Genomic DNA, 15,513 nt, shown 5'->3' with positions numbered 1-15,513 from the left:
GGGCACCTCATTTCACCTTGAGGCAGGGCAGGACTTCGCGGTCCAGCTCTATCTATTGACATTGGGGTCAGAGCATGGTGCATCACCTGTCCATGCATTGTAGGGTGCTTAGCAGCACCCCTTTTTCAACTTGTGAAACTGCAGGTATATCCCGGCATCACCAGACTCCCCCCACCACCCCTAGCATTAAAGGAATAGTCAGTGACAAGTCTACTACCGAGTCCGACATTAATTACTCTGCTGACGGGGAGCTAAACGGGGAACAGTCCTCTCCAGGTCTCTGCTGTGCCCCAGTGTCGAGCCCCCACAGCATGCCAGAATTTTTAGGTTTGGAAAATAAAGTTTGAGGTGGCATATTTAGTTAGTTAATTATTTTTTATTTTTTTTAAGATTATTTATGCATACAGAACTGGGGTTCATGCCAGAGGTGTAGGGGTGGTGAGAGGGTTCACCAGAGACAGAGCGGGGAGCAGAACAGGCGGACTGACGAGGCACACTGCCTAGGGCAGCAGTGGGCGGGTCAGGAGAGGTCTGCTGGCCATGTGGGTCACTCCCTGGTTGGGGGTCGAACTCAGGCCGCCGTGGCTGGTGAGAGCTTCATAGTGCTGAGACAGCCCCTGCGCCAGGTGGGAGCCCCATGGTAGCGTGTTTAGCAGTACATTGTCAGCACATTATCACTTTCTATTTTGAAAAGTATTAGAGTTTCTATTTCTAATGACTTTCTCCATTAATATTCTCTTGGAAACAATTTCCTTCGTGCTCATTTAAACACTTTTGCCCAGTCGTTCTCATGGCTCTGTAGTGTTCTCACACGGACGTGCGTCGTGTTCACGAGCCTTGCCCTGTGGTTGGGCATGTGGGTAGCTCCCCGCCTGTGGGTAACCCTGGCAGCGCCCGCGAAGTCCTCGTCCTGTGCACGTCGACTCGGCCCTCCTGGCGGCCGCTCACTGCCCGTCAGCGGGAGCCTGTCTCTCACTGTACTGCGGGAAGAGCGCCAGCTCACCCCCCGACCGGCTGTGTGCAGCCGCTCATGTCCCTTGTTTCTCTTTATAAAACACAACCAGGCATCGCTTAGTGATGGGGATGAACGATGCCTTTGTTGTTCAGACACCAGAGGATGAGTGAGACACACCTAGATGAGGCGGCCTGCTACACAGCTGGGCTGCCAGCCCTCGGGGAAGTCACTTATTCGTGAGCCATCTCCGGTTTTCTGGGGGCCTGGGTCCCGCTGCGCCTGCAGGCTGAAGGTGTGGGCTATCCCCGTGTTGGACGTTACCTGCAGGTCTCCCCACCTGTGAGGTACCTCGAGGCCCGCACCAGGGGCTGAGCCCGCTGCCCCTGTGCTGCTGGCCGGGTCCCGGATTATCTAGAAAATTCCTGCCACCTGGGCTCTTCTGGGAAAGCCCTCTGACCCTGGAAGCTTGCGCTCCCGGACATTTCTGCCTGTTAGGTTCTCCCCCTGGCACCTAGGATGCGTCCGGCAGGCAGAAGAATGTTCATGACGGATGAGTGAGTCTGCATTTTGCCTCCAAACCAGAAAGTCTGCCCAGAGGGTGGCGGTGCCCCCAGCCCCCCAGCCCCTGTGCTGGGGGGAGCCCCTCCACGTCTCCAGGGTCACTTTACCATATTGCAGTCAGAAGGGAAGTGAGACTAGGTCTGACAGGTGGGGTTTCCTTATTTCCCCTGACAGCGGACCTCTTGGCCTCGATCTTCTTGCCAATGATTTTTTAAATCCTAAATGATTTGGCAATAATTGCTCCTCCTTGCGTGATTATTGCCCTTCACCGATAGTAAATCTGTGCAATCCCCAGGGGCCCAAGTGCATTTTGGTATGCGGAGCCCACAAGCTGGCCAGACAGGCATCGCTGCTCCGGGCAGCCGCCGCAGATCCTCTCCGCCCTCTCGAGGCCTCGCGGCTCCGCCAGGCTCAGGCCGGGGTTCAGTGGGCAGGAGCGCAAGGGCGCTCGGAGGGGTCGGAGGCGCCCCCGGGCCGGACTCCCCTGCTGCCCCCCAGCCACTGCTGGGGGTGTGCCTGCGTCTGTGCGTGTGCAGGGTTGTGGGTGCACCCCCGTGTGTGCAAGCAAAACTCTGTCTCCCCCGAAGACGGCCCCTGGGCCCTCCGGCACAGCCGTCGAGGCCCTCCGCGGGAGCCCTGACCGAGGGTTTCGAGGCCGACCTGCTGCCCCCGAGCAGGGCCAAGTAGGGGGTCCTGGCACGGGCCGGGTCCTGGGGCCCGCGCCCACCCAGCACCCACTTCTCCAGGTGGGGGGCCGCGAGCAGCCCGGCTGAGCCCGGTTTATAGGCCCCTCTGGGGTCACCTGTGCGTGCGTCGAGCGCCGCGGTGTCCTGCCTCAGCTTGTTGCCACCAGCCTGGTCTTTGGTGATTGTGATTTGCACACGGTCGCTGGATGGCCGCAAACGTGAAACCCGCTTGCACCGGGCAGGAAGCCCCCCCATTCATCCTAGAAAAACCAATTCCGGCCTTTCCCCTGCCTGGGTACTGGCCTCCGGCACTGCTGTTGTTCCTGAAGTTGCTTCAACTCTTGAATTTGAATGTGGGCTCGCATGCCCGCCTGAGCGTGCTAGTCTGTGTGCGTGTGTGTGTTGTGAGCGTGCACCTTTGTCCGCATATGACTTCATTTCCTGCAGGAAGCACCCCCCTTTCTGAAGGCAGAATCGTGTAAACGGCGGGCCAGCCAGGCTTGCTGGGTCTGCGTGGCCGGGGTGGGCAGCGCAGCCTGCCTGCAGGGCCTGTCGCCGAGGGCGGGCTCGGCGCGGTCCCGTGCGAGGGGGCCGCCCGCCGCCCCGTGGCCACGCCACCTGGACGCCTGCTGCCGGGCGAGTTCGGGTGGCCCCGGGCCCCTCACCCTGGGGGCAGCGGGAGGCAGGCCCGCGCGGGGCTGCCCTGGTAAGCGTGGATGTGCGCTTTAAGCGGGAAACCAAGCAGTTTGCGGTGCCAGGGGGCGGCCCAGTGCGGCTCTCCTGCCCCAACGGTGCGTTCCCTTCGCGACAGGCCGTGATGATCGGAGACGACATCGTGGGCGACGTGGGCGGAGCGCAGCAGTGCGGGATGCGAGCCCTGCAGGTGCGGACCGGGAAGTTCAGGTGAGCGGCCGCGGCCGGGCCCCCGCTGCCCGGCTCTGGATCCCGGGCGGTGGCGCCTTCATTTTGCGCCTCAGAACAAGGGGAGTGTTCTCTCCAAGAGGGCTAGTGGACGTTGGCTGACTTTGATGTCCCTGCTCCCTGAGGGTGAAGTCGCCGGCCTTTGTCACAGACAGTGGAAGAGAAGGCAGCGGGGTGCAGGGCCGAGCCTTGGGGCTGGGTGTGGGCAGGCCTCGTGCAGAGCCCGTTGGCCGGTGCAGGGCAGCCCCGAGGTGAGCGGGGCCGAGTTCCGGCTTGTCCTGTGGTCTGTGCAGTGAGCCTCGGTTGCCTGGCGGTGACCGCAGTCCGCGGACATTCGGCCCTTCGGTCATGCTTCTGGTGCTTTTCGCCGCGGCCTCTAGGGGACAGAGAACCCAGGGAGGCCGATCCTGCCCAAGGGTGGGTCTGCGCGCTTGGGGACCAAACCCCGTCCCCAGAGGGGCTTGGGCTGCTCTGCTGGCCGCCAGGCGGGTCGCTGCTGGGCACCCGCTGGGCGTCCAGCACTTGCGGGTCTGGATGTGCCCCGTGGTGATCAGGTCTGGCTGGTGCTGCTGTGGGAGCGACTTAGGCAACAGAGTGCTGTCTTGCCTTATTCTAGACCTTTCGATGGTGCCCATTCAGAGAGGGTGCAGTGCTGGTGTTGAAGAGACTTGGTTAAAAAGCATGGTTACCCGTGGCGTCCTCGCAGGGGGGTGTTATGTCCATGAGTGGGAACAAAATTATTTTGCACAGCGCTTCTTCTGGCTTCTTGGGGGAGAAGACATCTCACCCCATCAGATACAGCCTCAGCTAGGGTCTTCTTGCTAGTCCAGCTGCGTCCCGTAAGCCGGGGACATGCTGAGAGGCCCACGTGAGCGTCTCAGTGCCTGGGTCTCTGAGAAGGTTTGCACGCACCATCAGCAGCTCAGGAACACACAGGTGTGCCCCGCCGGAAGCCACCAGGGCTGCACTCTCCAGAGTCCCCAAGTTTGGGACAGATGAATCCCACTGACGGGTGGCCGATGGACCACTGTCTCTGAATGACACGGGCTAACATTTTAGCTTTTCCTCTTTCAAAAATGAGATGATGCTATTTCCTAGCTTCTTTTTTTTCTTGAACAAAGTTTTGTGGTTTCTTTCTATGACCATTCTTCAGAATTTTAGATACCTGAGGAGAAGCTGTGTGTGGCAGGTGCTGTTAGTACCCGGCACACAGGTTCAGTAGCAACTGAGTTGCTTCCAGGCACGGCCCCTGCCCGGCCTCTAGAGAAGACGGGGCTCAGCATGTCTCTCCTCGACAGTGTCTGGATGTTCAGACCCTTTGACGTGTTCGTTGTAAGCCCTGAGTCGCGTGCTACCTTGCAGTGGGGGAGAAGGTTGGGCGGCTGATGAGTCCCCAGGCGGAGGCCGGCTCTGTGCTGGGAGATCAGATGGCGGCCGCTCTCTGCCGCTGGCCCGTCTCTGGAGCCTCACTGTCCACCTCAGCACTGTGGTCATCACAGCGTGGCGAAGCGTGGCCTGTTGCTTTCCAGGCTTCAGAGTGGGAGGACAGGGATGGGAATGAGAACTTGTGTTTTTTATGCTAGTGAGGTGCTGGCATGTTCATTTCTGCTGTTTATTTTAACGCGTGTCTGTGTCGCTCCTGGAGAGTTCTAGCTTGCCTCTGCGGCAACATCCTTCCTCACACAGCCCCTGTTGGACAGCAGGCCCCTGCACTGCCCCCTTCTCCCTGCAGAGGGCACTCTCGGCACACAGACCGCATCCTGCTGGACAGCCAGATGCCTTGTGGGCTCTGTGGTCCCCATGTGGCCGGAAATCCACAGAGGCCCATGGGCCAGCGTGGTGTGCTCTGCAGATGCGGGGCTGGCCCTGGGTCAGAGAACAGCCTGGGAAGTCGGCGAGCGCCTGGGGCGGGGCCCGGCCTCCTTTCCCGTGCTTTCTGGGAGTAGCCAGCACCTCCTTCCAGGGTTTTGCCCAGAGCCCAGAATCCTCCACCCCTCTGGCCACCTCTGTGAGTGGGCAGCCCCAGGATGGAAGCTCAGCACCACCCATGTCTGCTGGGCGTGTCTTACTGCTGTGCTGGTTTCTCCTCCCAGGCCCTGAGTGAGGCCCAGGGCCACTGGCCTGGTCGGCCGGCTCAGGGCAGGCCTGTGAGCCTTCTGTTGGCTGCCTGGCTTGACTGAACGGGGGGTGGGGCGGGGAGGGGCGTGGTGTGGCCTGGCCACAGGCGCAGGTGGCAGCGAGCCAGGGCCTGAGCGAGCCACGGGGCTTCCTCCGGACCGAAGGCCGAGGGCTGGAGATGGGGCTGAGCCGAGTGCCCTGGGGTGGGCACTCCCAAGCCTGCAGAAAGGGAGCGAGGCTGAGGCAGGCAGGACACCCCCTCCAGGTTGGGCGCACCCCGGTGGCATGCGGCGAGGTTGTGTTTAGCACTGCTGGGGAGTGTGGGTTTTAGACTCGCCCCTGGCAGAGATCTCTCAGTCGCCCTCGATGTGTTCATTCCTCTCCACCCTTTCTGCTTTTAGGGTGAGAGAAGGTGAAGTGTCAGTCAGGCGGAGTCACGGCCGGTCCTAGAGATCGGGAAGGAAGCCTTGCAGGGCCTGGCCTCGGGAAGGCTCCTTCCCGGCAGGAAGGCACAGGGCCCCTAGGCCAGCCCACGCCTGGCGCGGGCGAGGCTCCCGGGGCAGCTTGCAAGCACGCCCGTGTGGGGCGGCCTGGGCCATGGACTGAGCGAACAAAGCTTTCTCTTCAGGTGTGCTGTCCAGCCCCACCTGGGTGAGGCCTCACCTGGCTGGCAGGTAAAGGCCTTTAGGGTGTTCTCACCACCTGCCTGTTCCTGGCACATTGGGCCCGCTGGCGAAACCTTCCAGCCTGAGGTCGGAGGCCTCCGCTCCTGGCTCCTCCAGACAATTCCCAAGCACCGGCCCCTGACTTGAAGAGGGGCCTTGTTCCTGTTAGTGACAGGTCCCGTGAGACCAGCGCGGCCCTGACGTCCAGAGGTACCAGCGCCCTGCCAGGGGCCTTTCTGCTGAGACCCGCCAGAGCCCTGGCCAAGGCCGTCACCAGGGGCCCGGCTGTGTTTTCCCACTGAAACGCATGGCCCTTGTCAGCTTCTGCAGACCCCACAGCCCCAGTCCCAGCGTCCCTCAAAGCCCAGCAGGGAGTCGGCACCCGAAGGTCCTGCAAGGCGTTGGCCCCTACAGATCCCAGCAGGCACTCGGCACCTGTGGGCCCCCAGGGAGCCAGGCCCCAGGGCTGCGGCAGCACGGAGAATACCCAGCAGAAGCCGGTACCTACAGCTGGCAGCATCCTGGCGGTCCCAGCGCCCAGGGCTGCTTCGTGTTCCCTGGAGACTGGGGCCGGGACCGGGCTGCCCCCTTTCTGGCTAATTTAGGCAACGGCCTGTCCATTGCCGGAGGGACACCAGGGCCGCCGCTGACGGTCCCTCTGGGCCTCTTCACCCCCGACCCTTTCACGTGCGCCGTCCCCGCAGCGGCCCCTCACTCCTGGCCACGGTCTGCATGCCCTGGACACCCCGCTCCCTAGCGTGCTGCGGCGTCTCTGCGCCCGCTGGTCCCGCAGCGGCCGTCGCTAAGCCGCTTTCTGAGGCCCCTACGGGCTGCTTAGTCCGGGCCGGGAGACGCTGTGAGCCCAGCGCGGCCGGACCGGCGGCCTGTCCTGTCGCGTCGCGGGGTCAGCTCCCTGGGCCTGATGCCCCGCGCGGGGCTGGTGCCTGCAGAGCCTCTGGCGGGGACTGGGCTCAGCCACACCCTGAAAGTCAGCTGCCCAGGCGTCGCCTTCGCCTGGGGGCCACCCACTTCCACGTTTCTCCTGTGAAAGAGGTGCTGGGCTCTCGGAAATGGATTTTTCTTTTAGTGCTTGGTGGCATTTGAGGGACATCAGTGGACAGGGCAGGGCTGCAGTCTTGCCCAGGGCCAGCTCCCCCGCTGCACCCTAAATCCACCCTGGCAGGAAGGAGGGGTTCGGTGCTGAGCTTGGGGCTCTGGGCTCTCCCCACCCAGGGCTGGCTGTCTAGTGGGGGGAGGGCATGGGAGCAGACTCCCGGGAAGTGGGCTGCAGGTCGGGTCAGTGGGCCCGCTAGCGGCAGCCAGCGGGTCCTGCAGGTGACGGTGGTGTGGCTTCGGGGTGTGTGTGGCACCCTGAGTGCCTGGAGATCTCCGGGGCAGTGGGCACACCCAGGTGTGGGCCTCTGTGCTTTCTTTTTTGTCCTTTTTGGTAACAGCTTTTTTGAGAGTAATCTGCAGACTGTACAATTCAGTGGTCTTTGAATCTCTAGAGACAGGCAGCCGTGGCCACGGTCAGGGCCACGCACCCGGTCACTGCGAGGGCAGCCCCACACGTGGCCTTCATCTCCAGCCCTTCCTCCCTCAGCCCCAGGCCGCCACTTATCTGCATTCTGTCCCCCTTCCTTGCATTAAAAGCATAAAACCTTTTTGTGTTGTCATAGGTCATGTAAATTTTGCCATTTACAAAATAGTTGTGATGAAGAAAATCTGAATGCGTGTTTTGTGCGTGACAAAGCAACTTCTCCCGGCCCAGTTCCCTCAGCTCCCCAGAAGCCTGCAGTGGGCTGGGCCTGTGCTCATCCCGTCACCCTCTAGGAGGGAGGCCTGGGGTGGGCCTGCAGCCTTGGGGGCAATATACAGTCACAGCCCAGTTGCCCCCAGGCAACCTTGGGTGGCCCCGGGAGCAGGCAGGATGCCCATGGGGTCAGAGTTCAACATCCAGTGTTGTCTCCCTCTCACCCCCAAATCTCCTCCCGGCAGCCTTGGGGCTGGCGGGTTCTGTAACAGGCGGGTCTGCCTCCCACCCCATGCTGGTGCTGCCTCTGTCCTCTGAGTACCGGGGCCATTTCATGTTGGCAAAGCAGCGAGGAGCACCGTGGCGCCTCGGGTCTGGGCCACACAGCCCGTGCGCTCCCCAGCCGAGCCTCCACGCCGGCCTCTTCCTGACACGGGCCCTGCGGAAGCTGTCTCCGGGCTCTGGCGCTACACTCGCAGGTGACGTGATGGCCAGGCCTGGCCCCTGCTGCCCTCTCTGATGGCCAGGGAGAGACCTTCACAGTGGCCTTCAGTTCCTGATGCTGCTGGCTGTCTCCGTGCTGTGGAAAGTGCTGGAAGGGACCTCACTTGACCCGGGAGGAAACCGTGCCCGGGGGAAAGGTGCCAGAAGTGCCCCAAATAGAACAGGCTGCCGGGACAGGGGTGAGTCCTCATGGAGGCGGGTGGACCCGCGGGCTCAGCCCCAGCAGATCCAGGACAGGCCTGAAGCGGCCCAAGGCCCAGGCTACACAAGGCCCCAGTTCCGCCCTAAGTCGGCTGACACTGACGGGCACCTTGGGGGCCCGCGCTTTCTCCGCGGGTCCCTGGGAGACCGGGAGGCTGGTCCTGCTTCCCCACCGAGACCCTGGGAGGTCAGCAGCCCCCTCCGGGCGGGGACACAGAAACAGACACCAGGCAGGGCCGGACGGTGCCCAGTGCTTCCTGGCCGGGCCTGTCACCCGGGCGCCACCTGCACCCGTCTGCGGCCTCCTCGGGGCCACGCGCCCCAGCCTGGGCCGAGGGGTTCAGACTGCCCAGGGTGGCCGCTGCTTGCACGCTGAGACACGCCTCTGCACCCTTGGGTGTGGCCTGAATATTTTGCGATGCAGGCTCCAGTCTCACAGCCCAAAGCGTTGCCCTTTTAAAGGGCACTGGGGCCCTTCACCGTGCCTGGGAGTTTGGACGATTCTTGAAAAGAAAAGCCGCCCAGTAGCAAAACCTCCCTAGTTGAAAGTCCGAAACTAGCCCGGGGCCCCCTGCCCTGCGCCAGCACCACCCACCAGACCCGGCTGCCCGGCCAGGCCCCTCCTCACACAAGCCGAAATCGCCAACAGCAGGCCTTGCGATGGGGCAGTGCCAGGGAGCGGGCACCGGGGCCCTGCGTTCCGGGACGTGGCGCGGCCGCTCTGAGTTGTTCCTTGTGCAGTGGCACGCGTTCCGGCCCGAGGAGGGGTGGCCGCGAGGACGGTGAGGTCAGCGGTGCTCAGGATGAGCCGCTGCAGGGCCTAGGTCGGGGGTGGGCAGGGGACCCTCAGTCAGCCCCAGCTGAGCCGGGGGTGGGGAGCGGCCTGGAGTCTCCTGGGAGGTGGCCCAGCCCGGTCCCGGCCAGACCCAGCTGCCCGGGGTCATCAGAGAGCAGTCCGGCCACCAAGGCCCTCTGCTGCCTGAGGACCCCCGGGTTGGGACACCCCACATTTTCCGGCCCTTCCCCCCCAGCTTCCTCCCTCCTACCCTTCCTGGCCCTGCCCGGCCTTTCCCTTCATCCACTTTCATTTTCCCTTTCTGGGCCCTGCTTCCTGCTGGGGCCGCCAGGGGGCGCCGTGCCGCCAGGTCAGGAGAGGATGCGCACCCCTCACCCCGGCTCTGGGCCGTGCACACCCACGCCCCGCCCCCCACCTCACACCCAGGTCCCCACGTGCACACGCTGTCACCCCCACGCATGCTGATGCAGGCTCACACCAGGGCAGGGCTCTCAAACACGCACACGCGTGTCCTCAAGGCACGCAGGCGCCGCACGACTCCCCCCCGGCGGCCCCCCCATGTTCACACACATAATCCCGAGCCCTGGCGTCTCCCCGCCCTGCACATGCGCCTCAGGGCACACACCGGCTGCTGGCGCGTCCAGTCTCAGCCCCCCGCCCCTTGTCCCCCACAGCTGCTGCGTGACCCTGCCAAGCCCGGGCTCCCAGCCCGTGGGTCCTGCCTCTGAGCCAGGCCCGGAGCGGCCGTGACCTGCCCGGTGCCCGCCCAACCGGCACCCACCGCCCTCCTGGGCACAGTCAGACAGGCCTGGGGCACACGCGGTGTCGGGCCGAGGCCCCTGCCAACTGCGGAGGGTCTCCTGGCAGCGGGGAGCCCAGGATTTAAAGCAGGTGGGGCCCACGTCACCTCGCTGCGGCCTTTCTTCCCTTTCCAGCTGGCACCTTCTCAGCGGAGAGGAGCTGGGAACCGAGTGTGCTTGGCGCGGCCTGCAACGTTCCGCGGGCCGGGAGGGGCCCGTGCCCCTCTGCGCTGCCCTCCGTGCCCGGCCCTCAGCCCTTTACTGGCGCCGTGCCCACTCCTGCCTGCCACCCCTTCCTCAGCTGTGGGTCTCGCTGCCTCTGGGGCCTTCCCTGATGCTGGAATTCCCAGGCCTCCCCCGAAGGGCCCCGGGGGCCCCGGCTCCTTGTGGGGAGGCCAGTGGCGGAGGCTGCCTCAGGGTGAAGGGTCGGCCTGCACGGTGGGCGGGCATGCTGGCCGGCCCTGACCCTTGCTGTCACACCCTGGATTGCCCACAGCCTTATTTCCAAGCCAGTGCTGCGATTTCCAGAGTAAAAATCCTCGGGCCGTCTCCCAGCCAGGCCCCAGGCTCACCCGCGGCCCCACCTGCCTGGCCGGGCTCTGTCCTGGGCCCGCTGCCTGGCCGGGGCACTTCCCGGCCTCCCTTTCGCCATGCTGCCCAGGTAGCGGGCCTGGTGGCTCACTGGGGGCGAGTGCCTCGCCGGAGGCTGCGGGAGGCTTTGGGTGTTTGGTTAAGATGGTGACTCCCCCAAAGTCATGCGGAGCTCTGGGTTTCCCCCTTTGTGACTGGTAACTGCTTGTGGGGAGACCCTTCAAGGCCCCGAGAAGCCCCCCTCCCCAGCGTACGTTCTCATCCTCTAGTTTTAACATCAACTTTTCAAAAACCGAGGTGTGACACATTATAGTAATTTTGGGGGTACAACATAGTGATGCTAGTGTGATAAGGTCACCCCACGAGCACAAACACTCTCCATATCATCACACCAAGTCAATATTTTTTCTGATGAGACAATTTCAGGTTTTCTCTTGGCAACTTTCAAATACGCTCTAGGACTCCGGACTTTTTAACGACAGCGGCCATTCTGGCTGGCCGTCGCGTCAGGCATTTCTGTGACGCCCGCTGGGTGGCCCCCAGCCACGCTCACCCTTGTTGTGGGGACTGTTCGAAAGAAGATTCTTCCCCCGCTGCCCTTCTTTTGTTATAGGGCAGCAAATCTGTTCCAGGATAGGAGGAGGGGGCACCCCTGAAGCCCCAAACCTGCCTGCTCTAAGTGGGTTCTGCCATCCGCCGCAACAAGACAAAACATAAAACTTTAATGAAAAGGGACTTTAATACAGTAAATATACAATACGGAACACAAAGAATAGAACTTCTAAATCAAACGCCTGACGTTACCCGTCCCCTCGTGGGCAAAAGTCCACCCAGAAGGGACTGGCCCAGAGCAAGACCTGAAAGCGGCCACTAGACTAAAGCACCTTCTGGCCGGGACCCATGGAAAAGGTCAGACATGGCCAGACAAATCTGGGAGGAAAAGAGCAACATCAAAATCCATATAAACACAGCCATAGTCACCTCCCCACGGGTCTCTCGCCCACATCTGCCTTCACCAGTCCAGGGCCGGGAAACAAGTCCAGTTTCTCCATCACATGCTCGCTGCTCCCTGTGGCTTCCTCAGGTCTCCTCCTGCTCCATCCTGCTTCCTTCTCTTCTCTTCTCTCCTTTTTCTCTGCTCAGCTCCACCCTCCTTCTGGATGGGGCAGGGAACCTGGAACTTCCCTTTTTCCTAGGGACCCCCCTGTTACACTTTCTTTGTGCCTGCTGCACTCAGGGACTGCTGTTAGTTGGTCAGGTTATAATCCGGTACGAATACTGTCCAGTTTGATGCTCAGAGGGCCCCCGGCGGCCAGCGGCAGCCCTCAGACTGGCCCTTCGCCCCCCCCCCCCACGTCCCTGCAGCCCCATCTTGCTCTCTGGCACACACAGATACTCCCGGCGTCGCGTTCTGCCACTGCCTCGGCCTGGAGCCGGCCGTTTCTCCAGGGACCCGACTTCCTTTTACTGGAAAGTGGTGTCTAGGATCTCGAGCAGGCCCCTCCAGCCTTCTTGATGCGGCCTCTGCGTGGCGCCGGGAGCCCCGGGAGCCCGGGGTGGGGGGCACGCGGGCATGCACCCGTCATTACCCCGGCTCCCTACGTGTCTCTGCCTATTTATGTCCATGGCGTTCGCACCAACACTCGGATTCAGTCCAGCACCACAGGGTTCGGCCGGCCTTCTGCCTTTGCAGATTCCTTCCTTCCTTCTCCAGCCAGGAGCAGCCTGGCTCTGGGATCCTCTGTCCCTTCACTCTTTCGCTCCGTCCCCCAGAGTGTGGCCGGGCCGCCAGGGCCCCCGCCGCCCGCCCTCCCACTGCCCCCGAGCCCGCCTTACTCACGCGGATCTGCCCTCCCCTTCCCGGTCACACGCCTCTCCCACAAGGAAGGAAGGCGCCCCGGGCCTGCTGACCATCTGTCGGCCCCGCTGACCATCTCCCACGCTGCTGCCGGAGTGTGCAAGGGGCTGGACGGTGGCCACGTCGTCCCCCCCACTCGCTCCGCGGAGGACACAGTGGTCTCGCCGTGGGGTCGCCCTCTCGCTCCCCGACCGGTTCAGGCCCGTGGTTCTCATCCCGGCCGCAGGGACTGTCCCCCACCTGGGCCTCCCTCACGTGCCCTCGCCCTCAGAGCCGCGTGGCCAGGCGCGCAGACTCTGGTCCTGTGGCCCAGGCGTGAGCCCTCGCCCGCCGTGGGCCTGCGGGCCGCTCACTGCCTTCTCGTGGCTCAGCGGCCGCCCCCGATGGAGCCATGGAGCCGGGGAGCAGAATTGTCCCCGAGGCTGCTCCTTAGCGGCTCTCCGCTCGGCCCCCGTGGGCGCCTACTGCAGTTATTCCAGACAGGTCACCTAGTCGCCTGGGCCTCAGAGCTGGCGAGAGGCAGCCGGGGCCCCCGGGTGTGCTCCCTGTGGGCGCCCCTGCCCCTCAGCCCGCGGTGTCCCCACTGCCCCTGGTGGGTTTCAAGTGTGTGGACTCTGGGGCGGAGGAGGGGCTGCCTCAAGGCGGGCTGAGGGGATTCTCGGACGCCCGCCCCGACTCAGCCTGCGGCTCTTGTGGGCACTGGTTCAGGCGAGTCGGAAGGTCTGGGGAGCATTTGTCTTCTCCAGAATCCCCTCGCACAGTTACCGAGGCTGAGGGGGACAAGCCTGGGTGCTGAGGCCCCCCCGCCCCCCACCCCGGCCCCGCCTGTGCAGAGGGCCGGCCTCCGCGAATGGGCTGGGGCCTGTGCTTTGGTTCGTTCCAGAGCGTTGTGCCGGAGGCCCCGTGGCCCGTGAGGCTGCTGGTGGACGCCGCTCCCGGCTCTGTTCTGGCTGGAGTCACGGAGGGAGAAGGGTTAAGCAGTTTGGAGCCCTCCAGTGCGGAGGAAGTGTTTCCACCTGGAAGGGTTTACAGTGACTCCTGGCCTGCCTCTGGCCTCCAGCCCTGGGAAGCTCACCGGCGCTCCCTGGCGGCCCGGCTCCTCTCCGCAGGCCCGAGAGACCCCCGACCCGCCGGGGACTCCAGGACGCGTGGGAGGCACCCGGCGGGCGGCTGGTGGGCCGAGAGCGGCCGCACTGCGGAAGGGCCCCGCTGGGGACCCGCGCGGGCTGGCTTGGACGCCAGCCCGTGAGCAGCGTGGGAAGCTGTGGGTGGCCCCTTCGCCGCTGAGGCGCGTGACCGGCCTTGGGGCCAGGTGCCCGGACATCGCCGTGTCCTCAGAATGAGCCGCGGCTGGGAGCGAGCCCGTCCGTGCTCCGCGGCAGCCTGCACCCTGCAGTTTTCTCGGCCGCGGAAGGAGGAGTCCGAGCCCCGCCCACGCCAGGAGCACCCCTGTGGGCCCCGGAGAGGAACCGGGTAGCCAGCACGCCTGACTCACACGCCGCGCAGCGCCCCCAGATTCAGTTTCGCTGCCTGCCCTCTAGAATCCTGGGGGCGGGTGCTCGGGGGTGCCACGGGGGAGACGTCGGGGGTGTCAGGACTCTGCCCGTGTGGCCGAAAAGAGGTCAGGGTGGCAGGAGCCGGCTGCCGGGAGTGGGTGGCAAGCATGCCTGGCCCCGGGAGGTTGTGCAATCAGGGGGGGTGCGGCGGGGCTCCCTGAAGGAGGTTGGCACGGCCGCCTCTCCGCTTCCTTGCCCGGGCCCAGGCCCCAGCCGCCGCCTCGGCCCAGACCGGCCCTCGGGCCCACGGCTCCATCAAGAGATGCTGTCTCGGGTGAACTGGGGGTGGAGAGTCTATGGGGACTACACCTAAGTGAAAAGTAAAAGATCAACGATGTAACACATATATAAATAAATAACTTAAAAAAGGAGGTGCTACCTGAAGGCCCTGCCCATGGGGCAGAGGGCAGGGCCGTCGCCCATCGCCTCGCTCCACTGACAGCGGAGGCCGCGGCCGGACAGCAAGGGCCCAGCGGCACTGCCGCCCGGGGCCGCTCGCCTGCTCCCGGGGCCTCTTCTGCGCCCCCGCCCAAGGGAAGAGAAGCTCTTACTCCCCAACACTCGCGTGTCAGCAGACGGGGGGCTCGGCTGAGTTGGCGTCCATCTCGCGCCAGTACAGCCGTGGGCCAGTGCTCCGGCCCGGGCCCCGCGGTGGGGGCGGCCGGAGGTGCCCGGTGGCCGCGAGGGACTTTGAGAGACCCCTGCATGGCGGCAGGCTGGAGCCTCTGCTCTGACCCAGCCCTCCCGGCCACGCCTCTCCCAGTGCCCTGGCCGGGGGCGCACAGGAGCCCCCAGCCTCCCCGCCCCCCCGCCCCAGCCCCGCTGCCCAGGCCTCGGCCCGGTGCCTGCCCTGCTGGCCGGCAGTGTCCCTGCAGTGTGTGCGCCCACTCCCCGGCCTGCCCAGCTTGGCCACTGCCCCTCCGCCTCCCGGAGTGGTCTTCCAGTGGCCTTCCCTCTCGGCCTGCAAGGAGGGGCCCGTGCCCGTCCGGCAGCTCCCAGAGAGCTGCCCTGCCGCCTCCCCGCCTGGGTGGCCCGCAGAGTCAGCTGCTTCGTGGCCCCTGGGGTCCCGAAGAGCCCAGTGCTGGCGGAGCTTTGCGCTCAGACGGCCCTTTCCTGAGGGCCCACGCCCAGGGCGCCCTCAGAAGGACGGAGATCTCCCTCCCGCCACCTTGCAGGAGAGTCCGCCACAGACTTCTGTGCTGAGCTCAGGTCTCGCAGCTGTCAGAGGCTGATGGCCCTCGGACCGGGCATCTCTCCTCTATCTGGACAGCCCCAGGGCAAGGACACCCCCCCTCAGAAATTGATGCTGCCTCCCAGGACACCCAGGACAGGTCACCTGTAGACATCGAGATCTGGCCTCGGGTCAGAGAGTAAGTCGGGGACAGACCTCAGTCTTGGAAGGGTCATCTGGAACTTCATTTGGGGGAAGTACATGACTAGAGGAAATGTGGGTATCCCTGAGGGAGACCAGAGGACCCCCAAGTGTTCCCTGTGGCTCACAGGCCATCTGGAAAAAAGAATGGCCCCATCCCCCAAGTGCCCCAGGCG

At 64.2% G+C, this 15,513-nt stretch overlaps 1 protein-coding gene across 2 annotated transcripts in view; it reads left to right on the top strand.

Moving 5' to 3' along the window:
* The window catches only part of LHPP (phospholysine phosphohistidine inorganic pyrophosphate phosphatase), a 67,792-nt gene that overhangs the window by 22,222 nt on the left and 30,057 nt on the right, over positions 1 to 15,513 (top strand). The window contains exon 6 of one of the 2 annotated variants that reach the window (XM_004680372.2): positions 3,014 to 3,105. The exons of the other annotated variant lie outside the window; for it this stretch is intronic. Within the exon in view, the coding sequence (XP_004680429.1) occupies positions 3,014 to 3,105 (92 nt within the window). The remainder of the gene's footprint in view (positions 1 to 3,013; positions 3,106 to 15,513) is intronic. 2 annotated transcript variants of the gene reach the window in all.

This window comes from Condylura cristata, unplaced genomic scaffold, assembly GCF_000260355.1.
Source record: "Condylura cristata isolate star-nosed mole 26May11 unplaced genomic scaffold, ConCri1.0 scaffold00011, whole genome shotgun sequence".
In the NCBI taxonomy this organism is placed as follows: Eukaryota; Metazoa; Chordata; class Mammalia; order Eulipotyphla; family Talpidae; genus Condylura; species Condylura cristata.
This window is presented reverse-complemented; position numbering and strand designations above follow the sequence as displayed.